Source organism: Erythrolamprus reginae, chromosome 4 (genome assembly GCF_031021105.1).
Source record: "Erythrolamprus reginae isolate rEryReg1 chromosome 4, rEryReg1.hap1, whole genome shotgun sequence".
Lineage (NCBI taxonomy): Eukaryota > Metazoa > Chordata > Lepidosauria > Squamata > Dipsadidae > Erythrolamprus > Erythrolamprus reginae.
Genome location: NC_091953.1, coordinates 114,602,557 through 114,630,442, shown reverse-complemented (window position 1 = coordinate 114,630,442; position 27,886 = coordinate 114,602,557). Strand labels below are relative to the sequence as shown.

The following is a 27,886-nucleotide window of genomic DNA, read 5'->3' as shown; positions in this document are numbered from 1 at the left end:
GTAACATGAAACGTTCCCAGAAAAGATGTGTTTTCAAATATATTTGTTGTGAAGCGACAAATGACCTTATACATGAAGTACACTATGATTCAAAATATTTCACCAACAGAGCTATTATACTGTATAATTTATAAGGATGACGATGAAGAATATTTTTTAAAGTTTAGGTTGTAAAATGCTTCATAAAACATTTTCAGTATACAAATAATAAAAGATGAATAGAGAGGTCTAATTTGTCTCTACCGTGTTTCCCCGAAAGTAAGACAGTGTCTTACTTTCTTTTTATCCCCAAAAGCCCCACTATGTCTTACTTTCGGGGTATGTCTTATATTGTTAAAGGGGCACTGACAGCTAAAAAAAACTGTGTAAAATGTGTTTTTTTAGTGTATATGGATTTTACCTTCTGTGACGGGCGGGGGGGAGGTTTCTTTGGAGTAGGGACGTGCCCAAGTAAATTTGCAGAGGCGGCAGTGACAAGTGCAGGGGACGGCGCGGCGACGTATGGAGAGGGGGACGGTGCGGACGTGGGCAGGAGGCGTCGCACAGCTAGATGAGAGGGAGGCGGCAATACCCCCCGTGTTTCCCCGAAAGTAAGACATATGTCTTACTTTCGGGGTACGGCTTATATTAGCCGACCCCCCTGAAACCCCCGATAGGTCTTACAATCGGGGGTGTCTTACTATCGGGGAAACAGGGTATTCTGCAGTAACTGAATTAAACAAACCCAAATAATTATGTATCATTAAGACTATGCCATTTTAATGAAAATAAGAAAACACCCTTAGTAGGAAAACATTTTTGATCTTGCTTGTTCATTGCACATTGTTGTCCTTATTTTATTAATGAGTCAAAACTTGATGAAATTCATCTGGAACCAAAAGATTATTCATATTTCTTGACAAAAGTTTTTAAAAAACCACCTTTTGATTACAAAACACTTTTAAATGCCGTATATGATACAATTATGTCTCCTAAATAATCTCTGAAATAGGGGTGGCCAAATCCTATACTTATTTCCTAATAACAAGGAACCTTTGGGGCATCTTGCCCCCCTCACCTACCATATCATCAATTTCTACATAATTTTTAAAAAAATTAAAACTCTACTGCAAAATTGGAAAATGTATGTGGGACCTCATTGTATTTCATGAACAATTGGAGGCAATTGAGCAAATTTGGTTTAAATCACAACCTGAACAATGTAAAATGTGATAAATAGTAACTGGTAACATATTTATACATTGGAGAGAAAAGAAAAATCTTCAAGACACTAAGATCTTTAGGAAAGGCTGAAAGACAGTAGCGTGCCAAAAGAGAAGTCCCATATGGGTTCCTCTTTTGGCATATCCCAGGTCCTTTGCCCCATTTAATTTTTTTTAATAACCACTTAATTATATATATATATATATATATATATATAAGCACGAAGCTTATAACTTCAGCCTGATGATGGTGAATGTGATTTCACCGAATACATACAGAATATAGTTATCGGCTATGAATAAATTAACTGCCTTGAAATGGCCCTGGGTTGGGCCTAGAGGCAAAAAGGAGCTGTGACATTCCTTCAATATACCAGGGTGATCCGACATAAAAAACATATAGCCCCTCCCTGGTACACAGCTGAAGGGATCAGGTCTGGTGGCTCAGCTGTTAATTCTCTGCCTTACAAGGCATAAGCTGCCGGATCAAATCCCAGTAAGGGGTGTGGCTAGCTGATGAGGCCAGAACAAGGCCAAAATGGTGCCATCCTAGTCTCCCTTAATTTTAAAATTTCAGCAAAAAACATGTGATACATACAGAATATAGTTGTCGGCTATGAATAAATTAACTGCCTTGAAATGGCCCTGGGTTGGGCCTAGAGGCAAAAAGGAGCTGCGACGTTCCTTCAATATACCAGGGTGATCCGACATAAAAAACATATAGCCCCTCCCTGGTACACAGCTGAAGGGATCAGGTCTGGTGGCTCAGCTGTTAATTCTCTGCCTTACAAGGCAAAAGCTGCCAGATCAAATCCCAGTAAGGGGTGTGGCTAGCTGATGAGGCCAGAACAAGGCCGAAATAGTGCTATCCTAGTCTCCCTTAATTTTAAAAATTCAGCAAAAACATGTTATGTTATATATATATATATATATATATATATATATATATATATATATATATTTGTTTTCGTAAATTTTCACGGGTATATGTATGTAGATTGTTCTGAGTTCGGGTTTTGCCCTGTGTAATGTTTTGCATGTCTATGCGACGTTTCGGTGAAATCACATTCACCATCTTCAGGCTGGGGTTCCAATTGGAACCCCAGCCTGAAGATGGTGAATGTGATTTCACCGAAACGTCGCATAGACATGCAAAACATTACACAGGGCAAAACCCGAACTCAGAACAATCTACATATATATATATATATATATATATATATATATATATATATATATATATATAAATAAACATGTTTTTGCTGAATTTTTAAAATTTTAAAATATAAAATGTTAACAAATTGAAAGCATGAGCCTCCAAAATCATCTTCATTTCCAACACTTGGATGCCATACACAAGCTTCATGGTTCTTCCAAGAAGATAAAGATGGAGAACAGCTCAAGCAAATGTTGGAACTGATATGAACTTGGCTGACCCCACTGCTGATCTTTGCAGCTAGCAAATTCAAAGGGCCGACTGCCCTGGTGGTTTACAGGTTGGGCGGATTGCCGCCGTTTCAGTCAAAATGGCCGCCACAACCTCCGATTACCAGCTGTCAGTGATCAAAGGGCTGATTGTCCAGGCAACTGATAGTTCGAACCGGATCACCTCATCCAAATCAAGTAGCAAGTCACTCACTTAATCAGCACTCTCGTTCCAAACTGGGTAGCCGTCTCTCACTACCAGGCAGAAATGACAGCTGCCTGAAGCAGCTCGAACCACAGCTCGACTGCTAATGAAGTCCCGAATCCACAGAACGAGCAGATTCTGATGTTAATAAGAAAGGATACACTCACAGTAATAGAAGGATTAAGAAAGTTGCAGAGTGTAAATAGCAGGAATCACATAGTTCAGAAGGAATGGGTGGCACAGCCATCCTCATTGAGCGACAGTGAAAAAGCTGTCAAGCATAGCAACAAGAGTAGCACCTGAACAGTTCCGACAGACTCAGTCCAAACAGAGAGCAGACAGAATTAACCCATTCCTGAATGCTATATACGCCATGAGGGAGAATTTTCTGTTTTGGTAAGGGCAGTAAATAGTGTCTTTTATTTATTTATTTATTTTATTTATTTACTTATTAGATTTCTATGCCACCCCTCTCCAAAGACTCATGGTGGCTTACAACATATAAAAAACAGTAAATTACAATGAAAATCAATCCAATCAAATTAAAAAGTACACAACTATTTAAAATTCCAAACTATATTAAAATCAATCATATCCATTTGTACAACAACCATACAATCATTCGTTGGCCAAGGGTTAAGATCTAATCGGCCCAAGCCTGGTGACATAAAATAGTTACAATTTTGCCAAAATGTCACAAGTTCAACCAAAGCCCAGATTTACCCTTTGCATGCTTATGATATTTTATTGCAAGGTTTGATTTGCAAATCTACATTCCATTGCCTGCATTCAATTAGTTATGTAGCTGTGGAGAAAACAGGTTAAAAAAAGCAAAGAATTACAATATAAACTATCAAAGAATATCACTCAGCACTTAAAATCATAACATTAACTCTCTTGTTCCAATAGCATATTTAGAACAGGTGTGGGGACTTTCCTCTTGGTTCCCAGCTTTAGTGGGTAGGCAAGGGCCGTGGTGGGACAAACCACGTTGTAAATAGGTAGGTACAAACTTGGAATGTTTCTTTTTGCCTTTAAGCCAGATCTATTTTATAGTATATTGTTTTTTCACTTGTTGTGAGCCGCCCCGAGTCTGCGGAGAGGGGCGGCATACAAATCTAAATAATAAATAAATAAATAAAATATACTGCAATGTTTATATTTTTTTCTACCTCAAAATTGTGGGAAACCATGCTGTGAAATTTTGATAATTAGATAAAGCAGGAAAGCAGGAGTCCCAGGGCCACTAGTGGCCTCAAACCTCCATTTTTGGTTGATGGCAATTGGTGCTGGATAGAAGAATTCAGCAAGATTTCTGATACTCTTTTCCCCAGTTGCAAAACAGACATAGCAAATCGCCCTTCTCCAACTTAATATTCAAATGCCCTAAATTTCCATGCCCTGGATTGTCAGCCCGAATGTTAGGTTGAAGTTCCATCTAGAGGAGATGAAATTGGGAAAGATATTTGACTTAGTTGTCCGCTTGTCCTAATAACGTTTTCTTCTGACTATCTCGGTCAAGGAAAAATAATTCCAACATAACTTAAGTTTTCCTTCTTAATTCATAAAGGTGATTTGTGCTGCCTGCATCAATACTGATGTGCATAACTGAAAACACACAATGTATGTCCGACAACGCATATTACGTGTACCTATACTTATAAATGTCTTTGACCAAAGTTTTCAGTGAAAGGGAATTAATAAGAGTGTCTGCATAAAATTTTTGCCATTTCAGCTACTCTGGGATCATACTTTTCCCTTAATGCTCACCATAATCCTGTCACTGTCGATGATGGTGTTCAGTCTGTGTGCGATTGTCAAAACAGTACACTGGGCAAACTTTTCACGGATTGTCTTTTGAATCAGCTCATCTGTTCTGAAATAAACAACACAAGTAATGTGAAGAGATTATGCAACAAGCAAACAGTTTCTGCTTCTGGGCACTTTGTTTTCCTACATTCTTTGGCATAGCTCTATGTCAACATCTTTTAATAAACTGTAACAGCAAAGTGAATGTTTGCCTTTTAGACACGTCAAAGTGCTGCGTTACACTACAACACAGCATGTTATAGCCCTTTGCAGGCAGTCATTTCCTAAGTGAGGAGGAGAAGGAAAATGAGGATTTGGACCGGGACTCACTGCTCACAGTCACTCATGCCCTCATCACCTTGAGGTTCGACTACTGTAACGCTCTCAACATGGGGCTACCTTTGAAAAGTGCTTGGAAACTCCAGATCGTGCAGAATGCAGCTGTGAGAGCAGTCATGGGCTTCCCAAGGTATGCCCATGTTACACCAACACTCCGCAGTCTGCATTGGTTGCCGATCAATTTCCGGTCACAATTCAAAGTGTTGGTCATGACCTATAAAGCCCTTCATGGCATCAGACCAGAATATCTCCGAGACCGCCTTCTGCCGCACGAATCCCAGCGACCGATTAGGTCCCACAGAGTGGGCCTTCTCCGGGTCCCGTCAACTAAATAATGTCGGTTGGCAGGCCCCAGGGGAAGAGCCTTCTCTGTGGCGGCCCCGGCTCTCTGGAACCAGCTCCCCCCAGAGATTAGAACTGCCCCTACCCTCCTTGCCTTTCGTAAACTCCTTAAAACTCACCTTTGTCGTCAGGCATGGGGGAACTGAGATATCTCCCCCCCGGGCCTATATAATTTATGTATGGTATGTTTGTAGGTATGTCTGCTTAAAAATGGGTTTTTTTAACTATTTTAAATTTTAAATTGTAAATTATTAGATTTGTCATGAACTGATTTATTGTGTTGTGAGCCGCCCCAAGTCTACGGACAGGGGCGGCATACAAATCTAATGAATGAATGAATGAATGAATGAATGAATGAATGAATACATTGCATTTGACAGAACCCCACATTTCCTTGGCTGAATCTCCAAACAAATATGCAACATGTGTGTCACTGATAAATGGGCTTTCCATTTCACACAACAAAATTCCATAATATTCAGACCAAACAGTATTTTCTGACAGATATAGCAATATTGGTTAGAAAAATTTGCAGGATTTTGGTCTGCAATTAAGGAGAAACTTCCTAATGGTGAGAACAATTAACCAGGGAAAAACTTGCTTTCAGAAGTTGTGAGTTCTCCATCATTGGAGGTTTTTAAGAAGCTCAGTCACTTGTCTGAGATGTTTGAGCTGGGGGTTGGACTAGAGGACTTCCAAAGTCCCTTCCAGCTCTACCCTGATTGACTGAGCAAATTTCAGGCCACAGTATGGGTCTGAATATCTCCGTTCTTTTAATGAATAATATTGATTGCATGAAAAGTTAATTTGGTGGAGAGACGGTTTACATCAGACCTACACAATCTTTTGACTTCAATTTTCATTAACCCAGTGGCAAGGAAATGTAAGATTTCTTGTCCCAAACACCCCAAAAGCATCATGGCTTACCATAAGTCTAGCTAATGCAACCTGTACAATCTCTCAAATACAGTAATTCTTTTCTCAATGCAATGTTTCTCTTCCTTCTTTCTCTGTGATATATTTGACCTCTTTTAAATGAAACGTAGTGTTCACATTCTCACTAAATAGTTTTGACATGTCCCCAATTCTATCAGAGATAAGGCAAATTTCATGGAGAGTGCATTCATAAAGAGTTGCTACAATTGTCATTAAGAATCTACACTAGTCTTTATATACAGTATTTTATATTCACTATTAAGTAGATATCTAGGAATTGAGCCAACTCTAGGAATAGGTTTATTCTGCTTCTCAACACAACCACTATTAGTGATGTTTCAAATGAACTACTTTTCCATATGTCAAACTTAAATAATATATAGTTAGTGTTTCATATAAAATAAGAACAGTAATATCTTGAAGCAAGTTCCTAAATTTTTGAATGATTTTAAAAATTAATCATAAGTACCAATAAAAATAAAGAGATTTTTAGTGATCTTAATTAAATAGTATTCCCAACCAAGGAGAATAAGTGTTCTTTGTTACCATCTTGAATCCACAGAGAACTAGTATTTTTATTTGCTCTTTTAACTGTAATTTACTGTAGTTCCATCTTTTAACTTTGGTTAATTCAATGACCAATCTATATTTCTTTAAAACACTGGGTAAGATTAACTGAAATTTAATATGAACAATTATCAATGTATTTGGTTCTTAATATAGTACAGATAATCCTTGACTTACATTCATATTTGAGCCTGGAATTATGCTTGCAAATTGTGCTGGTTAAATGGGTCATCACATGGCCAGTACGATTTTATGACATTGTTTTGTGGCAGCGATAAGCAAAACTGCAGTTGTTAAGCAAATGCCATCATGATTAAGTGAATTTATTTTTCACAATAGTCATTTTTACCAGAAACATTGTTTTTCTGGCAAAAAAGGTCATAAATTGCAGTCACGCTACTATGGGACACTGCAAAACACCATAAATGCAAGCCAATTGCCAAAAGCCCCAAAAGCAGTCAAGTGACCATGAAAGAGAGAAGTGGCACCAAAACTTTGAATCTGGGTTGGTAAGCACCTTTCTAAAGTCCTTTGTGCCTAAAACTACTAAGTGTCTGGCTTTACGTTGAGGACTACCTGGATTAGAAATATAATTTTTATGCATTTTCTTAAATCTAATATTGAATTGTAAGGCACACACAGTCAATTGGTGAGATGGGTGGCAATAGAAAAAGATGGTAGATAGATAGATAGATAGATAGATAGATAGATAGATAGATAGATAGATAGATAGATAGATAGATAGCTAGCTAGATAGATAGATAGATAGATAGATAGATAGATAGATAGATCAAATATATAGAGAGAGATGGCTGGATGGATGGATGGATGGACCAACTTGATAAAGGAAGAGCATTTCAAGCAAGGTCTGGAGAAGGTCCATTAATAAGGAACATGGTATTTTGCCAAAATGAACATTTGGGCTTCTCTAAGAATAATCAGCTTTTCCATTTGTGTTCATCTATAATTGTCTACTTATTATTTTTATAACTATTAATGCTGTTGCTTTTATAATGGATTTTTACCATTGCAGTAAGCATTTTTCTAATTATTTTTCATATCAGACACTGAGGCTCTGTGTAAATTATGACATACAGTTGCAATGGGCCAATATTATAATAATACCTCGGGTCAACATTTGCAGTTGCTTCATCGATGATCAGTATTTTATTCTTCTTCAGGATAGCCCTGGCCAGGCACACCAGTTGTCTCTGGCCAACACTAAAATTAGATCCAGATTCTGCCAATTGTGCTTCCAGTTTGTCAGGCAGGTCTTCTATTGCTTCTTTCAATTGGACCTATAAGCAATTAATAGGAGTAATTCTAAGTTAATTTTTTTGTAAGGGTTCATTAAGGTGCTTCACATCTAATTTCAAAATATCCATACCATCTTATTTTTAAAAAGTGTTTCAAAATAAACAGGTCATAATTTATTATGGATTTATGACATTAAGAGAGAGAGAGAGCAAGCTAGAACTGATTGACTGAAATGAGTTAACAAGATATGGGCATAGCTTGTACCCATGATGGCAAATCTATGGCACGGATGCCACAGGTGGCACACGGATAAATGTAGGAGGGCACGCAAGACTTTTCTATGTTTCAGCTCCAGTACGCATGTGCATGCTGGTCAGCTGATTTTCAGCCTTCAGGGAGGCAAAAAAAAATCTCCCAACGGAAAAACCGGAAATAGAAAAAACGCATTTCCAATTTGCCAGTTTAGGCATTTTTTTTAGTGGTGGCTTCATACCTATATGGTCTGGAGAGCCACATCGGTGTGAACCCACTGATTTTTGGCAATTATTTTTCTGGCATTTCCGTGTGGAAGAAGTCCTCAGCTGTGCTTCAGATTTATTTATGATTTTATTTTATTTTTATTTATATTATTTATATTTATATTTATATTATTTATATTTATATTTATATTATTTATATTATTTATATTATTTATATTATTTATATTATTTATATTATTTATATTTATATTTATATTTATATTTATATTTATATTTATATTTATATTTATATTTATATTTATATTTATATTTATATTTATATTTATATTTATATTTATATTTATATTATTTTATGTATTGTATTGTTTTGTTTTGTTTTGTTTTGTTTTGCTCCACCTGGAGATTCGCACTGCCCCCATCCTCCTTGCCTTCCGTAAGTCTTAAGATTCACCTATGTTGCCAGGCTTGGTGCAATTAGGTCTCAGCCCCCTGGCCAACGAAATGAGATATATGTGTATGACTGAACTGGTACGATTGTTTTTAAATATTGGATTTTTAGATTGTAATTTCAAATTTAATTAGATTTGCCATTGTACTGTATTATATGCTGTGAACCGCCCTGAGTCCTCAGAGAAAGGTGGCATACAAATTAATTAATTAATTAATCAATCAATCCATTAATTAATTAAATATTAGCCCATACAAAATGAATGAATGAATGAATAAATAGCTCCTCCCCAGAGATTAGAACTGCCCCCACCCTCCTTGCCTTCCGTAAACTCCTTAAAACCCACCTCTGCCGCCAGGCATGGGGGAATTGAGATATCTCCCCTGGGCCTATGCAATTTATGTATGGTATGTTTGTATATATGTCTGATTAATAATGGGTTTTTAAAAATGTTTTTAAATTATTAGATTTGTTATGAATTGTTCTTTTGCTGTTGTGAGCCGCCCTGAGTCTACGGAGAGGGGCGGCAATCAAATCAAATCAAATCAAATCAATAAATCTAAATATTTAAAGGACATCAGATTTCCTGCTCAAGTTAACAACACTCTTGTTCATTCTAAATTATTGTGATGCCACAAAAAACCCCCCACAAATTAACAGAAGTCTTCTGTATATTAGAATACATTGGAAGGCCTTGTTTTCAAGAAAAAATTACCTCTTCTAAAGAATTCCACAAGTCTTCATCACTATATTCATTGAAAGGATCCAAATTCTTTCTCATAGTCCCAGTGAATAAAGCTGGCTCCTGAAACACAAGAAATTTCTAGGCAAATTATTTTAATTAATTAACCTTGATGTTTCTATAATAAAAGTTAAAGTCTCTTAGCAGGTTTAAGATAACTAAAAATAGAATATAGCAGGAAGGAATGTTCAAACAGAAATGTAATAGTCCCAACAGCAATTTTTTTTCCAAGGCAAAATTATGAGATAGATAGACAGAAGAATATTGTGGAGGTGTTGAGAAAAAATAGAAAGAAATCTTAATTGTTTTCTTTCCTGACAATTTTTCCATAAGCAACTTTCTCTTCCCAAACATTTTCACTCCGAAGGATTACTAAAATGTATTTGTCTTCCATATCTGTATCTAATATCCTTTTGGAGAAAAACAGATATGCAGGACCTACAGAACTCTTGTTTAATTTGGCAATGTCATTTCACAAAGTTGCTTGAAAGAAATTTTTTAAAGTATAATAAAGTGTGTAACATGCAAATTCCTTCCTAAAGGAAATGCAAGTTTATTGCTACCCAATTTTAATCTTAGAACACAATAATAAAATTAAACTTTATAAGGGAACTACATCTGTCGGCATTGGCATTTTCAGTGACATTCTTTTTAATGATTGGTTTTCAAGGTTGTTAACCTAATCCTACATAGCTCCGGTAATCTCACACTACTAACCAGAGCATACAAAACTTTGGCCAGACCAATCTATGAATACAGCTCATCTGTCTGGAACCCACACTGCATTTCGGACATAAACACTCTAGAAAATGTCCAGAGATACTTTACTAGAAGAGCCCTCCCACTCCTCCACTCGCAACAGAATGCAATTAGACTTACAATCCTAGGTTTAGAAAGCTTAGAACTACGTTGCCTTAAACACGACCTAAGCATTGCCCATAAAATCATCTGCTACAATGTATTTCCTGTCAATGACTACTTCAGCTTCAACCATAACAACACATGAGCACAAAACAGATACAAACCTAAAGTAAACCACTCTAAACTTGACTGCAAGAAATACGACTTTAGTAACTGAGTAGTTGATGCATGGAATTCACTTCCTGACTCTGTAGTATCATCACCTAACCCCCAAAACTTTACCCTTAGACTATCCGCTGTTGACCTGTCCTGATTCCTAAGAGGTCAGTAAGGGGCACCAGAGTGCCTTCTGTCTCCTGTCCTAATGTTTCTCTTTTACTAATATTATGTATATATATATTATTATATCTTTGAATACCACCAATACATACTTGAGAAAACAAATAATTTGTGAGCCGCTCCGAGTTTGGGGAGAGGGGCGGCATACAAATCTAATAAATTATTATTAATTGTTATTATTAAATAAAATAAATAATAAAAAAAGAAAAAGATCAAATTCTAGCAATTTATGGCATTAAAAAAAACTAGTTGCAATAGTCCACAACTTACAATAATTCATTTGGTGACCATTCAAAGTTACAACGGCACTGGAAAAAAGTGAGTTCTGACTGTTTTTCATCCTTACGATCATTGCAGCATCTCCATGGTCACATGATCAAAATTCAGATCTTTGGCAAGTGGTTCACATTTATGACGGTCGCAGAACCAAGGATCATGAGACCACCTTTTCTGACCTGCTAGCATACAAAGTCAATGGGAAATCCAGATTCACTTAACAACTTTATTAGTAATTTAATAAATGTAATGATTCACTTAGCTGTGAAAGAAAAGTTGTAAAATGGGGCAAAATTCACTTAACAAGTGTTTCACTTAGCAACATACATTTTGGGCCCAATTGTGGTCGTAACTCAAGGAATACCTGTACCATACAGTATTTTACTAGAATACAGCTGGTCCTCAACTTCCAAAGACAACTGACCCCATCGTTTATGTTGCTAAGTGAGAAATTTGTTAAGTGAGTTTTGCTCCATTTTACGACTTGTCTTGCCACATTTGTTAAGTGCATCACTGCAGTTGTTAAATTAGCCACCTGGTTGTTAAGTGACTCTGTTTATCCCAATGACTTTGCTTATCAGAAGGTTGACCCTGGACTTAATGAAGCACAGTGGACCAACACCAACAGATGACGTGGCTCCCTAAATCAACACAGACTGTGGAAACATCACACTGTACTTCAAGCATCTTGCAGTATGTGTCTCTCCGTTCTTCCTCCGTACCCTGGGTCTTTGGTTTCCAAATGAGATGCAAAAGTTTCCACAATCTGTGTTGATTTGGGGAGACACGTCATCTGCTGGTGTTGGTCTACTGTGCTTCATTAAATCCAGGTCAACGCAGCCATCTACCAGGAGATTTTGGAGCACTTCATGCTTCTTTCCGACGATGAGCTTTATGGGGATACCGTTACTGATACTTCATTTTCCAGTTGGACTTGATGTCTGCCCACATGCCAAAAGCACCAAAACTTGGTTCAATGACTGTGGGATTACTGTGCTTGCCAGCAAACCTGCCTGACCTGAACCCCATAGAGAATCTATGGTGCCAGCTCCCCCACCAAAATAAACAGATTGGGGAAGGGATGGAGGGGAGAGACAGCCTAGAATAAATGCTTTAAAACTTACGATAATCAGTAGTAACAATTTTAATAACGCATTTGTAAAATTAAGCCCAAAAGATTATCCCACTGTATAGAGCGCTGGTGAGCACCCATTTGGAATACTGTGTTCATTTCTGGAGACCTCACCTACAAAAAAATATTGATGAAATTGAACGGGTCCAAAGACAGGCTATAAAAATGGTGGAAGGTCTTAAGCATCAAACTTACCAGGAAGGAGATAATGAACTCAATCTGTATAGTCTGGAGGACAGAATGGAAAGGGGGGACATGATCGAAGCATTTAAATATGTTAAAGGGTTAAATAAGGTTCAGGAGAGACGTGTTTTCAATAGCAAAGTGAACACAAGAACAAGGGGGCACAATCTGAGGTTAGTTGGGGGAAAGATTAGAAGTAATGTGAGAAAATATTATTTTACTGAAAGAGTAGTAGATGCTTGGAACAAACTTCCAGCAGACATGGTCTATAAATCCACAGTAATCGAATTTAAACATGCCTGAGATAAACATATATCCATCCTAAGATAAAATACAAGAAATAGTGTAAGGGCAGACTAGATGGACCGTAAGGTCTTTTTCTGCCGTCAATCTTCTATGTTTCTATGTTTCTATGTTAAACTAAGTATTTCCAAACTCCAAATTGCCCCATAGGTGATTACTATACTTGTGAAATGACTTCAGTTTCTTCTGACAGTCTCACTTAAAGATACACATTGCAGCTTAGCATAATAGTTCAACGTAGCCTAGAGGTATTCAACTGTCCCATCGTTTTCATAAGAAGCATATACACAGGTAAAGAAAGAGCGCAGTGCAATGATTAACTGCCAACAGATTACAACCCATGAAGCTATTTTTATTTTAATGGGGTAGTAAAGTATGCCAAGTTGCAAAGCTCTTCGGATAAAATACTTTCAATGCATTTGTGCCAAGTTATAAGGTCCATAAAATCATCACAGGCAGAAGAAATGTGCAGTATAATATGGTTTTGTATTCCCATTTAAAATACAAGACAATGAAATAGATTTTTCATTTCAAAAACAGCAATTCCTGCCGTATAATTTTAATTACAAAAGCTTTTGATCAAATGGGCTCAATAAAGCATTAAAAATACTGATTTTTTAAAAATATATTAAAAAATCTTATTTAAAAAAATCTATCAATGGTATTAGATGTACATTTCAGATATCGCGGAGATGAATTTCCATTTCATTTTTTAATCGTTTAGCAAAATGGAAAATTTCAATTCATAAAATCTTTATAACTGCTATAAAATAGTAGGAGCCTATGAGTATTGCAGAAGAAGATAAGGATAGTTTTAATTTCAACTCCTGGCCAATAGTTATATAAAAATTGCCAGTTTCATGAGAGGAGCTCATAAGCTAAAGCTATAAAAAAATGATAAATTACAGTCAGGGAAATAGATATTTTTGCCTCAAAGGACTGATGTTAACTAATAAAAGTTTCATGAAGCAGCATTTAAAGCAGGGTTCCTCAACCTTTCCGGCTGGGGGCCCCCAGGGTGCGAGATGGAGGGGAGAGAAGGGATGTTTTGTGTGAGGAATAGATGCGCGCACAGCAGTAGTGGGTTCTGAATTAGATTGCTACTCCGCAGACGCGTTCCGGGTTGGTGGGTGGAGCCTCCTGACATCACTGCTACTGGTTCTAAGAACTGGTCTTCAGAAGACTTCAGAAGAGAAGGATTTAGGGGTAGTGATTTCTGACAGTCTCAAAATGGGTGAGCAGTGTGGTCAGGCAGTAGGAAAAGCAAGTAGGATGCTTGGCTGCATAGCTAGAGGTATAACAAGCAGGAAGAGGGAGATTGTGATCCCCTTATATAGAGCGCTGGTGAGACCACATTTGGAATACTCTGTTCAGTTCTGGAGATCTCACCTACAAAAAGATATTGACAAAATTGAACGGGTCCAAAGACGGGCTACAAGAATGGTGGAAGGTCTTAAGCATAAAACGTATCAGGAAAGACTTAATGAACTCAATCTGTATAGTCTGGAGGAGAGAAGGAAAAGGGGGGACATGATCGAAACATTAAAATATGTTAAAGGGTTAAATAAGGTTCAGGAGGGAAGTGTATTTAATAGGAAAGTGAACACAAGAACAAGGGGACACAATCTGAAGTTAGTTGGGGGAAAGATCAAAAGCAATGTGAGGAAATATTATTTCACTGAAAGAGTAGTAGATTCTTGGAACAAACCTCCAGCAGACGTGGTTGGTAAATCCACAGTAACTGAATTTAAACATGCCTGGGATAAACATATATCCATCCTAAGATAAAATACAGGAAATAGTATAAGGGCAGACTAGATGGACCATGAGGTCTTTTTCTGCCGTCAGTCTTCTATGTTTCTATGTTTCTATGGTCTGAACCAGAAGCAACCACCACTGGCACAGAGCACGTGCGAGGGGGGCTGCGAGCACCAGCCCTCGCTACCCAGAGTCGGGCATTGCGCATGCGCACCGACCTGCCCCTCACATAGCCCAGTTGCATATCGGTCATGGTCGCATAGTGGACCATGGCACGCTGGTTGGGGACTCGTGAACTAAAGAACCAATCAAAGACCCCATTTTGCAACTCTCACAACTTTAAGACATGTGGACTTCAATTCCTAGAATTCCCTAGCTTGGCAAGCTGATCAGATAATTCTGGAGGTTGGAACCTACACATCTTAACTTTTCAAAGTTGAATATGTCAGTGAAGTTTCCCTTGTGATCCAGGAAGAGTTGTCTGGACGATGAGTCATGGCAACTGGATCACTTTTTTGGTTTGAAACATTTCACTATGCTTGGAGAAGCAGCAAAAAGTTTCCAACCAAAGAAGAAAATAAGTCCAGTTGCCATGATTAAACTTCCCGATTCCAAGGTTTAAAAAACACTAAATTAGAAGTTAACTAGCATTGTAACTTCTGGAACATTATTAGTTCAGTAATCACTTTAAGTATAGATCTAGGAAACTACTACAATTGGTGATACACGGGACTTAATGCAACTTGGTTGGTTCAGAATGCAACAATTCATGTATTACCTGTCACATGTTATCTGGGCCACATTATTGTGGTGTTGTCAGTCCTGCCCTGGCTTCCAATAGGCTTCTAAGGGCAAGTGATATTCTTCTTTTTAACCAATAAAATCCTTTATGGCTTGGTACTACAATACGTTCACAGTCACTTTCTCCAACTCATCCAGTATGTTTATCCTGAGAAAAACTATTTGCAGTACCCTAATTTCAGAAGGCATCATTGGAAATTAGAAGTACAGTAATACCTCACCTATCGCTGGTGTTACGTTCCAGACCCGGCTGCGATAGGTGAAATCCGCGATGGGGAATTTATCGACTGATTGTACTTATTTAAGTATTTATATTGTAATTGTTTGGTAAGTTTTCATTGTTTTAAGTGTTTATAAACCCTTCCCACACAGTATTTATTTTAGATACAGTATTTAAATACAGTATTTACAATTTTAGATATATATTTTTTGAAAACCTGCCGATCGAGTTCCGCGGGCTGTTTAAATCTGTCGATCGACTTCCTCAAAAATCCGCGAACCAGCGAAGATCCGCAAATGATTTTTCTCATTAATATTTCTTGAAAACCCGCGATGAAGTGAAGCCGCAATAGGTGAAGCGCAGTATAGCGAGGGACTACTGTACTTCTTCAGAATCTCATAATTTCTCCCTTTTTCTTGATGGTTTCTCCCTTGCTCTCTTATAATTTCTTTCCTTCCTTCCTTCCTTCCTTCCTTCTTTCTTTCTTTCTTTCTTCCTTTTTGAAAATCAAAAGCAGCATAGTAAAAATTGAGTAAAAGCATTATTCTAAACTTAGATTTTTAGGACAAATTATGATTGGCATAAGCCAAGACCTAGAGGGGGGAGCCACAATTGAGAGACAAGGATGACAGTGAATGTACTCTTGAGATTCAGTTTTTTCAAATGAGAAATTGTTTTTAAAACAGATTTCATGAAAACTAACATGGTTTCTTAAATATCAATAAAAGATGGACTAGCTATTAGGAAAACTCAAGTCGAGAAATCTACCTGTTTTGCTAAGACACATTTTGAGCAATTTGCAAAATATTTCCTATAAAATCTTCACATAAACTCACAAATTCACACCCACCTATGTATATGTATATATATATCTGCTGATAAGTGTGTGTGAGAGTGTGTGTGTGTGTGAGAGAGAGAGAGAGAGTTTTCATCCAGAGAAAAGTCTATGCGCATTTTAATCTAATGTTATAGCCCCTTACAGTTGTTGAGACTCATGCAACATTTAAATCTAATTAATTAATTAATTAATTTCCATATTGGACATGTTTTAGATACCCATTTTTATTATACTATTGCATTGCGAAATTTGGAGAAATGCAAAAACTTAACAATGTATCTGTTCCGGTTCATGTAATCACTCAGAAGGTCAAATTAGATTGATTTATACTAAAATGCAACAAAAGACATTATTTATCTGACTCCGAATTGAATTGGGTGGTCAGAAGCAGGTTTTATGCATAATTCTACCAGCACATTCATACTTAGAGATGCATGAAGGGATGTGATAGCAAAATACATTAGCCTTCCCATCGCATCCACAACAGTAAAATAGAATGTATGGAATTTTTATTGAACTCTATGCATTATTTTCATTTTAAGGTTGTTTGAAATCAGCATAAGCAGCAGCTGATAGATGGGAGGTAGAAACGACTTCATAGCTTTGGTTTTTGATGGGAGAGATGAGGATAACTCCGTTTAACAAACAATATTATTTTAACGGTTTCTCCTATCTTTTGATTTTAACAGTGCCTTGCATGAATTAAATCAACGAACTAATCCAAGCTGATCTTTAGAATATTTTATTTAGATGCAGTAATGAATATTGAGAAATCTTGTCCCAAAACCTTAAGTCTCACCAGTCAAATGAATCAAATGTTTTCCAAGCAGGACATTCACACCTCAAAACCACAGTTAACATTGCAAACATGGAGGCAGAATTTGTACAAAACAGTATTAGAAAATGTACTGCGCTTATTATGCAGCTGTTTTCAACACAAAGACAGCAACCCAATGTAGTTTGTCACTGGTATTATTAGCATCTTCCAAGCCCAAACTTATAACTCTGTGGACTTTTATGCTCCATTGACAATATGAAAAAAGTCTCCTTTAATATAAAAAATAAGTAAATACTTTTAGACACATGAAACTCTCCCCTGTGAATTTAATTAAATCTTGTTTATACAAGGAATTTAATATATCTACCATGTATCTAACAATAAATACAGTAGGATGGAAAATAAAATTAGAATAGGAAAATATCCTACCTTCTAAAAATGTACAACCCCCCAACACCCCTCCCAAGGGGGGAAAAACCTCTCCAGTATTATACAATACACTCCCCACCTGAAATAGCTAGGAAAGCTTTCAGAACCTTGCAGCTATTGAATGAACAGTTCGTCATCTGTTTTCCGGAGAAAAGAATATTGTGCAAACACAAAGGCAGAAGAATTTAAGTCCATGTAAAGTCCTCTTAGGTACAAAAGGGTCATCAACTTCACTCAGCAGCGCTACTGTGCACTAATGAAACCTTCAGGATCCAGAAACAAAGAGGGAGCTTGCATTAGGCTGCAATCCAATTGTATTTATTTCCTAGTAATAGCATACCTACCTCTTCCTGGGCTTTCTATTTTTTGAGCAGAGGGAAGGGCTTTTTAGAGAACCATGCTGCTTGTCTAACTTTTTTTTTATTTATCCCAGTAGTTCAAAACAAAAAGCACCAAAAAAAAAATCAAAGAGAAAAGTGTAGGAGGGGAAGCCTCACAAAAAGCCCTGCAACACTCATTCCAGGCATCGTGTCATATAATACAGGTGCTTCAGCCTCAGTCCAGGTCAGGTGAAACAGTACACAGCTCAACAAAGGGCAACTGGCAGAAATGCCTTGCTCCAGGGTTTGGAAGGAGAATATGGCTGTAGCCAGTGAAGGACTGCCGTTTTCGGCGTTACCGGCGCGCCCTCTGAGGTCGTCGCAGTGCGTGCACGCCCTTCAATGCAAGATTTTGCCTCTGCGCATGCAAAGCATGAGAAATCTCACAGGAGGATGCAAGAGTGAGCGAGATTTTGGCATGCGCAGAAGCAAAAATCGGCCAAAATCTTGCTCACGCGAGTGTCTTCACATGAGATTTCTCTTGCTGCGCTATCCCAAATATCGCTACTGGAATATAGCACCTTACCATTCCAGTAGCAGGCCATCACAGCCTGTAACCACATGTTAGGGTGCTGACTTATGTTTTGTTTTATTTTGGTAATGTTTAGCTTCAACTGCAACAAGGAAGACATGAATACCATAGTGACGCAGTGGTTAGAATTCCGTATAACAGCTCAAGACACTGCTCATTCCAGGAGTTTGATTCTGACCGGCTCAATGTTTATTTATTTTTATTTTATTTTATTTTTTATTTATTCATTTGTCCAATACACAAATACATAGGAAGAAAAATAGACATGTAGTAATATATATAAGGGTAAAATGAACTTAGAGGAGAGGATATATGAAAGGAAGAAAATATATATGATAAGTGAGAGAAACATAGAAACATAAAAGTCTGACGGCAGAAAAAGACCTCATGGTCCATCTAGTCTGCCCTTATACTATTTTCTGTATTTTATCTTAGGATGGATATATGTTTATCCCAGGCATGTTTAAATTCAGTTACTGTGGATTTATCTACCACGTCTGCTGGAAGTTTGTTCCAAGGATCTACTACTCTTTCAGTAAAATAATATTTTCTCATGTTGCTTTTGATCTTTCCCCCAACTAACTTCAGATTGTGTCCCCTTGTTCTTGTGTTCACTTTCCTATTAAAAACACTTCCCTCCTGGACCTTATTTAACCCTTTAATATATTTAAATGTTTCGATCATGTCCCCCCTTTTCCTTCTGTCCTCCAGACTATACAGATTGAGTTCATTAAGTCTTTCCTGATACGTTTTATGCTTAAGACCTTCCACCATTCTTGTAGCCCATCTTTGGACCCGTTCAATTTTGTCAATATCTTTTTGTAGGTGAGGTCTCCAGAACTGAACACAGTATTCCAAATGTGGTCTCACCAGCATTCTATATAGTGGGATCATAATCTCCCTCTTCCTGCTTGTTATACCTCTAGCTATGCAGCCAAGCATCCTACTTGCTTTCTCTACCGCCTGACTGCACTGTTCACCCATTTTGAGACTGTCAGAAATCACTACCCCTAAATCCTTTTATTTTGAAGTATTTGCCAACACAGAACTGCCAATACAATACTCAGATTGAGGATTCCTTTTCCCCAAGTGCATTATTTTACATTTGAAAAAACATTAAACTGCAGTTTCCAAAGGAAAGACAATTGGACAGGGGACGAAAGGCACACCAGTGCACTTATGTAAGCCCCTTACTGGCCTCTTAGGAACCTGGAGAGGTCAATCGTGACTCATCCTTCCATCCTTCCAAAGTCAGTGAGGACGCAAATTGTTGGGGACACGATCTAAGTATTGCCCACAAGATCATATGCTGCAACGTTCTACCTGTCAATGACTATTTCAGCTTCAACCGCAACAACACAAGAGCACGCAACAGATTCAAACTTAATATTAACCGCTCCAAACTTGACTGTAAAAAATATGACTTCAGCAACCGAGTTGACGAAGCATGGAACTCATTACCTGACTCAGTAGTGTCAACCCCTAACCCCCAACAATTTTTCCCTTAGACTATCCACGATTGACCTCTCCAGGTTCCTTAGAGGTCAGTAAGGGGCGTGCATAAGTGCAACAGTGTGCCTTCCGTCCCCTGTCCAATTGTCTCTCCTTATCTCATTTATCTTTTCTTCCTTTCAAATATGTTCACCTACACTTTTATATCTTTTCTTCTATTCTTTTCTTTACTTATATTATTACATATCTTTCTCTTCAATGTGTATTACGTATTGGACAAAATAAATAAATAAAACAATATTCTGACTCTGTAAACTACTTAGAGAGGGCTGTAAAAGTGATATATAAGTGCAAGTGCTATTACTATTGCTATTACAGGAGGAAGAACAAGAGAGACCAATCTCCAAAATGTATTATAAGTTCATAGTAACAATCCTGTGCCAATTACCATCTATTAAATTGATATTCAGGTAGTCCTCAACCTACAACCACAATTCAGCACAAAATATATCTTGTTAAGTGATAAATTTGTTAGGTGAGTTTTTCCCCATTTTACGACTTTTCTCGCCACATTCGTTAAGCGAATCTGGTTTTCCCCTTGATTTTGCTTCTCAGAAAGTTGCAAAAGGTCACCTGGGAACCTGAATGGTCCAGTACACCGTTCTGGTAGGAAAAATGGTGATGCACATGCGCAAGAAGTGAAATCTCACGCGAGGATGCTTGCGCGCATGAGATTTTGCCAATTTTTGGCCTTTTTTTGTTGCTTCTGCACATGCCAATTGCCATGTGTCTGAATGCTGATCTTGTGACCATGGGGATGTTGCAATAGCCATAAATGTGAAAAACTGTCATAAGTCACTTTTTTGAGTGCTGTTGTAACTTCGAACAGTCATGAAAATGAACTGTTGTCTCTTCTGAGATAGGAGAAAAAAACATTAAATGTGACATATTTAGAATGGCACAAATTCAAAAAATAATAAAAGAGATACTAGAGTATGAACTAGAACTAAAACCTGAGACTTACCTATTGGGAATAATTAGAGGTCAATATGAATAGAATAGAATAGAATAGAATTTTTATTGGCCAAGTGTGATTGGACACACAAGGAATTTGTCTTGGTGCATATGCTCTCAGCGTACATAAATAAAATATACATTTGTCAAGAAAAGGCCAGTTATTATTTAATAATACATATACTAACTGCGGCTTGATTGGTTTTTGCTCAAAAGAAAGAAAATATACCATCAGAGGATTTACTAATTAGGAAAATATTGGAATGCGCAAAATGGAGTAAACTTACCTTAGAGTTACTGAACAAACAGGATAAAGAATATTATATGGTATGGGGTAAATTTTATAATTGGATCGAAGAAAAAAAAGAAAAGAAAAGAAAGCATCTGTAAATTTAAAGAAAAATAAAGAAACCGAAGATTCGGAACTGTAATTGTAAATATGTATTTTACACATTGACTTTTGTTTTGCTGTTCTGTTGTTTTTATTTACAAAAAAACCAATAAAAATTATTATATACATAAAAAAAAAAGAACTCAACTAAGGGAAACAAAATCACGGAATCAAAACGAACATGGCAAAAATGGCATGAATGGGTTCAAAAGAGAAAATAGAAACAATATAATAAGAAGCAACAGTACAATGGAAACAATCTACAGCTACCTTGTAAAAAGTTTTATTTACCAGTTATTGAATATAATAAATGTTAGAATATAAAAGTATGAAATATAATGTATATAATGGAATGTAACAGGTAAAAATTTATTATAAGAATTTTAAAAGAGATGGTTTATAATCTGTAAAACAGAATAATGTGTGATTTGAACTATATGTGAAAACTCAATAAAGAAATTTATTTTTAAAAAAAGAATGGCACAATTGAACCTCAGAGATTAGAGCTGATAGCTGTTCAAAGCAAAAACTGAGTTAATTTACCACATTTCAGAACATATGAGCAAAAATGTTCTCCCTCCAAATAGTCATTTGGAGTCTTCCAAGACTGCTGAGAATAAAACATTCACATTCTGGAATACATATCAAAAGCCAAATAAAAATTATCAATTTTCTATATTCTCAGCAAAGTCTAAAACGCCAGGATTCCCAACACCCTAGCCCATAAAATCTTGTTTGTTTTTATGGTATATATTTGAGAGGACAAAGACACGTGTGCGGGAGCACAAACACACTCTCTTCTATTTGTCAGAATAATTTCTGCTCTAAAATATTTTATGTCCACAATACTGAACGCATCATTCCAGTCTTTAAACTAAATTCAATCTGTAGTCATAACTAATGGCTGAAAGAAAGCTGTTTGGGCATGACAGAAACATAGATAATGAACCTCTTAAAATAGTCGTAATAATTTCACTTCATTTTCAGTCATCATTCAAGAAGGGAGGATTAACATACACAGAGACATCACGCTACTCTATAAGATTCCTGGCATATAACCAGCAGAGTGCAGGAGGAAGATAAAGAAAAATTTACAACCCTAAGGTTTCTGGAGAGCGCTGGACGGACTTCTAAAATAGGCTGATACGCAAAGCAGACCAATACCTGAGGTATGATTGCAATTTTCTTCCTCAAGTCATGAAGTCCTAGTTCTGATGTCAAATATTTATCAATCCAAATTCTTCCTTGGGGCTCGGCCAACCGGAAAAGAGCAGCTATCAGAGAGCTTTTGCCAGCTCCTGTTCTTCCCACAATTCCAACCTGAAAGACAAAAAAACCCCCAGAAATAAAAATATACTAAGGGGATACTTATAAGACCAGAATTGTTTTTACTGGGAATATTTAGGCAACATTTTACAAAGTACGATAGACATGTAATACTGCATATTACAACAGCGGCCAGAATCACGTATGCTCAATGTTGGAAAGAGGAACTCACACCAACAATATACAATATGATAACCAAAGTGTATCAGGTAGTTGAAATGACAAAATTGACTTATGAACTGCAAGATAAGGATATGGAAGATTTCCACAAAAGCTGGGACAAATGGTATATCTGGGTTGCAAAAAATAAATTAAAATAAAAACTAAATTAAATAAAGTAAAATGAAAAGAAATTAGGAACCCCAATTTCCAAATTTAGAAGTAATAAACTTAAATATTATCAACAAATATTAATAAATCATAGCACCATTATACCATTGAAACAAGAAGGATATATGACTGATAAAATGATATGAAGATCATAAAAATGTACCTATGTAATAAATGCATAATAACGTATCAAAAGGAAGATTTTCCTTTGCAAACTAGACATAAGCTGCATATAAAATACACTACTCCTTGAGTAGTTCTAATTGTAAATAATGATATCAAATATGTAATATATAAAGCAGAATGCTTTATTTTCTCTTTTTCACTTCCCTATCCTTATTCTCTTTCTCTTTATTCCTCCTCCTTTCTTTTCCGTTTTTTGTGTATATATTCTTGTTTTTTGTTGTGTAATTTTAATGTAAATATTCAATAAAACTTGTTTCAAAAAAAAATAAAATAAATAAAAATATACTAAGGGGAAAAGACATTTATAAAGCACCGCTTCTAATTATCTTGTTATTTTGCCTCTTGTAAGGCAAGATGTATATAGTAGATATTAGGCAAGAAAAGATGCATAAATATTATCTTTATAAGAAGGATTTTATCGGCATTTGAATGATTTAAACCTATTGTTTGATAATATAGTGATTTTAGCTCATTTTTCTCATATGAAGTAGGAATCAAACAAATATTTTCATGGCTTAGCAGATGTGAAGAGACGGCTTATTAGAATTTCTACACTCGCCCTTAAAGCATAACTATCTTATTCCAGATGCTTAAATTGAACTCATATTTTAATGTAATTTTATAAGTTTCTGAAACTATCATTGTTTAGCTTCAGGCCCTGGATAGCTTATAAAACATTATTAATATTTGCTTTTGGACAGGAGTGCTTTTGACTTACAATCCTCAAGAGGTAATATTATATGACTGGTCTTTTTATAAAACTTCTGTCATAACATTAAGACCACAGACCTCCTTATCTCATTTATCTTTTCTTCCTTTCAAATATGTTCACCTATACTTTTATATCTTTTCTTCTAATCTTTTCTTTATTTATATTACTACATATCTATTCCCTTCAATGTGTATTATGTATTGGACAAAATAAATAAATAAAATAAACCTGGCTAATCATAAAAACACTAACAAAGTCAGATCTATCTTTTCGTAGAAGGGAAACCAGAAGAAGATCCCAGAAATTTAGCCCAGACTGTAAAGTCACAGAATACATTCCCAAACACAGCAGTTCCTTATTCCTGCTAAGAAAACAGCCCAGTTATGTTCATTCAGCAACATATTCCCTCTATTCCTAGTCATGTTCCTTTGGATGACTTTGCGTGACATTTGAATCCTTATCCGCTATTAGAAGAGCATATGACTACTGCAAGTGTTGGCCCAAAGGCCAAGTGATAAAGAGATATCCTGCATAAATTCGCAGAGGCTTCCGCTTCCCTATGAGGTCATCTCTGCAAAATAAAGGTAATTTAATTTAATTTAATTTAATTTAATTTAATTTAATTTAATTTAATTTAATTTAATTTAATTTAATTTAATTTAATTTAATTTAATTTAATTTAATTTAATTTAATTTAATTTAATTTAATTTAATTTAATTTAATTTAATTTAATTTAATTTAATTTAATTTAATTTAATTTAATTTAATTTAATTTAATTTAATTTAATTTAATTTAATTTAATTTAATTTAATTTAATTTAATTTTTCATTTATTTAATTTTTATGCAGCCCTTTTCCTTAGACTCGGGGCGGCTTACAACATGTTAGCAATAGCACTTCTTCTTTTTTTAACAGGGGCCAGCATATTGCCCCCACAATCCGGGTCCTCATTTTACCCACCTTGGAAGGATGGAAGGCTGAGTCAACCTTGAGCTGGTGATGAGAGTTGAACCGCTGACCTACAGATCTACAGTCAGCTTTAGTGGCCTGCAGTACAGCACTCTACCTGCTGCGCCAGCCCGGCTTTTATATAGCAGATTTACCTAAATAGTATCTTAAATAGTGGAATTATTTGTTCTGAGATTAACCAGGAATTAGGGGGGATGAAGCAGCATCTTATAAAATGGGAGGTACATCTGAGAGGAGAACTGAAGCAACTCATAACCTAACCAGAAATCTGCCTCTCTAATTGCTCATTCAAGCTGTTTTACAGTATTTTTCAAACCCTCCTTGCAAATCTTCCAGTGCTTCAAACAATCCTGGGCTGAATTAATCCAAGGTTTCAGATTTATTATATTTCTGTCCTGGACCAGCCTACAATAATATTTAAAACTAGAAAATCATGTATCTTTCCAAACCTAATATCTACTGTATAATGCAAACTATAAAAAGGTAATTAAAAATTAAATTTATAGCCTAGAACTAGAAAATCCATTTTATAAGAGTTAAATCTACAAAGTACAACTAAGTAACATGATTCTTATTAAGCATACTGCATACAGCAACATATCAAAATTAATGTATAAGCTAATCGCTGCAAACTATTACAGAATTAATAAAGTGCGATACAATATTATTCTACACTATCTATAAAAATAAAAATATGAAAGTAGTAAAATATTCTAACAGGCAATAACACTGTTTAATACTGTTAACCAAAATGACTAGAAATGTGTTAACACAATTACATGAGAATTTTATGGTCTCTATTAATAGCCAGTTCCTAGAAGATTTCACAAGCTGCTGCAGAAAGCATAACAATGTTGTTTGTTATAATTATAAGCCAAAAAAAGTGGAAAGACCTAAATTGATCATTATGAACAGCTTGTAAATACTGAGGAAATGAGAGATTGTCAAATGTCTCCATAAAATGGGTGCTAAAGAAAGCCAATTATTTCAGTATGCTAATATTCAAAAGGACATAAGAGGTTGCTCTCAGCATTTAAAATCTCTCACGGTCTAAGTCTTCTGAGAAACCGGCTCTAAATCACTGAATGAGGATGAATTTGAATGTAGGTATTCCCAGTCCTAGTCTAACATCTTAAGTATTATACCAGATTATCATATTAATATATTATTAATCATTAATATAATAATACAAATCATTTAACCACATATTATTCCAGAATCTAACTGATTATTCTTCAGTGAAAATTCAGATTAAGGTTGAACAAAGACAGGCATTTTTTCAATTTCTAAAGTCAACCAAAGCTGATTTGAATAGTAATTGCAGCACAAACAATTATACAGTGGTACCGCTACTTAAGAACTTAATTTGTTCCATGACCATAGAAACATAGAAGACTGACGGCAGAAAAAGACCTCATGGTCCATCTAGTCTGCCCTTATACTATTTCCTGTGTTTTATCTTAGGATGGATATATGTTTATCCCAGGCATGTTTAAATTCAGTTACTGTGGATTTACCAACCACGTCTGCTGGAAGTTTGTTCCAAGGATCTACTACTCTTTCAGTGAAATAATATTTCCTCACGTTGCTTTTGATCTTTCCCCCAAGTAACTTCAGATTGTGTCCCCTTGTTCTTGTGTTCACTTTCCTATTAAAAACACTTTCCTCCTGGATCTTATTTAACCCTTTAACATATTTAAATGTTTCGATCATGTAGAAATGTTCTTAAGTAGAAGCAATTTTTTCCCATAGGAATCAATGTAAAAGCAAATAATGTGCGCAAACCCATTAGGAAAGAAATAAAAGCTCGGAATTTGGGTGGGAGGAGGAAGAGGAGGAAGAAGAGGAGGAGGACAGTTGCTGCCGAAGGAGGTGAATCAAAAAAATGCAAAACTTTAAGGCTTAAAAAAGAAAAAGAGGGACTCTGAGGCCGCGAGGAGGAGCATGTGTCTCCCATACACCCGGTGTGAGACTGCCTCCCATACATTGGCGGCTGCTGCTGCTACCTGCTACCTCTTCCTTCCCATGTTGAAGGGCTCCCCTCTCCTCCCGCTCGCTTGCTGTGCAGCCGGCACCTTTCCTTCGCTGTGGTGACTCTTCGGCTGCCCAGAGCAAAGGGAGCATTTCTTTTCTATGGGCGCTGGCAGAGGTTTATTCCCTGCCCAAGCACCCAGAGAAAGGAAAATGCTTCGTTCGCTCTGGACTGCCAAAGCCTCCTTAAGCGCCACCAAAAGGCTCCTCTGGCAGCCCAGATGGCTGGGATTAAAGGGGGAATGGCAGGAAACTGGCCGGGCCTTTGTGCCGTTCACAAATTTCATTTCCTCATTAGATCCTAAAACAGCTAAAATGAGAGACCAGGATGAGAAATTTGATTTTTGTCCAAATGACAAAGAATTGTGAATGTATAGAAGAGTTGGGGAATGGCAGAAAAGAAGTTCCCTGAGAATAACACTACTGATCCTCCTAAAAACAAAATATATGTAGTCCTTGGCTTACAACAGTTTATTTAGTGACTGTTCAAAGTCACTAAATGACTTTAGTGACAACAATAGAGTGCTATCTACCATGTAGTTACAAAAGTGCTGAAAATGTGACTTATGACACATAATCATTGGGATGCTGCAAAGATTGTAACTTTGCAGCATCTGAATGATTATGCAATCGAAGCTCAGATGCTTGGCAACGGGTTCATGCTCAAGAATGTCGCAGTGTCCCTGGGTCATGTGATCGCAATTTGGTGACTTTCTGACAAGCAAAGTCAATAGGAAAGCCAGATTCACTTAACAACTGGGTTACCAACTTATTAGCTGCAGTGATTCACTTAACAGTGGCAAGAAAGGTCATACAATGGGGTAAAGCTAACTAAAACAAATATCCCACTTAACAATGGAAATTTTAGGCTCGGTTGCGGTTGTAATTTAAGG

At 36.4% G+C, this 27,886-nt stretch overlaps 1 protein-coding gene across 2 annotated transcripts in view; it reads right to left on the bottom strand.

The window, feature by feature from the left end:
- ABCC4 (ATP binding cassette subfamily C member 4 (PEL blood group)) overlaps window positions 1–27,886 on the bottom strand; it is a 234,331-nt gene that overhangs the window by 45,725 nt on the left and 160,720 nt on the right. For both annotated transcript variants that reach the window (XM_070751291.1, XM_070751292.1), the window contains exons 26-29: window positions 22,603–22,758; window positions 9,725–9,814; window positions 7,951–8,123; window positions 4,603–4,708 (exon numbers count right to left, since the gene is read on the bottom strand). In XM_070751291.1, the coding sequence (XP_070607392.1) occupies window positions 4,603–4,708; window positions 7,951–8,123; window positions 9,725–9,814; window positions 22,603–22,758 (525 nt within the window). The remainder of the gene's footprint in view (window positions 1–4,602; window positions 4,709–7,950; window positions 8,124–9,724; window positions 9,815–22,602; window positions 22,759–27,886) is intronic.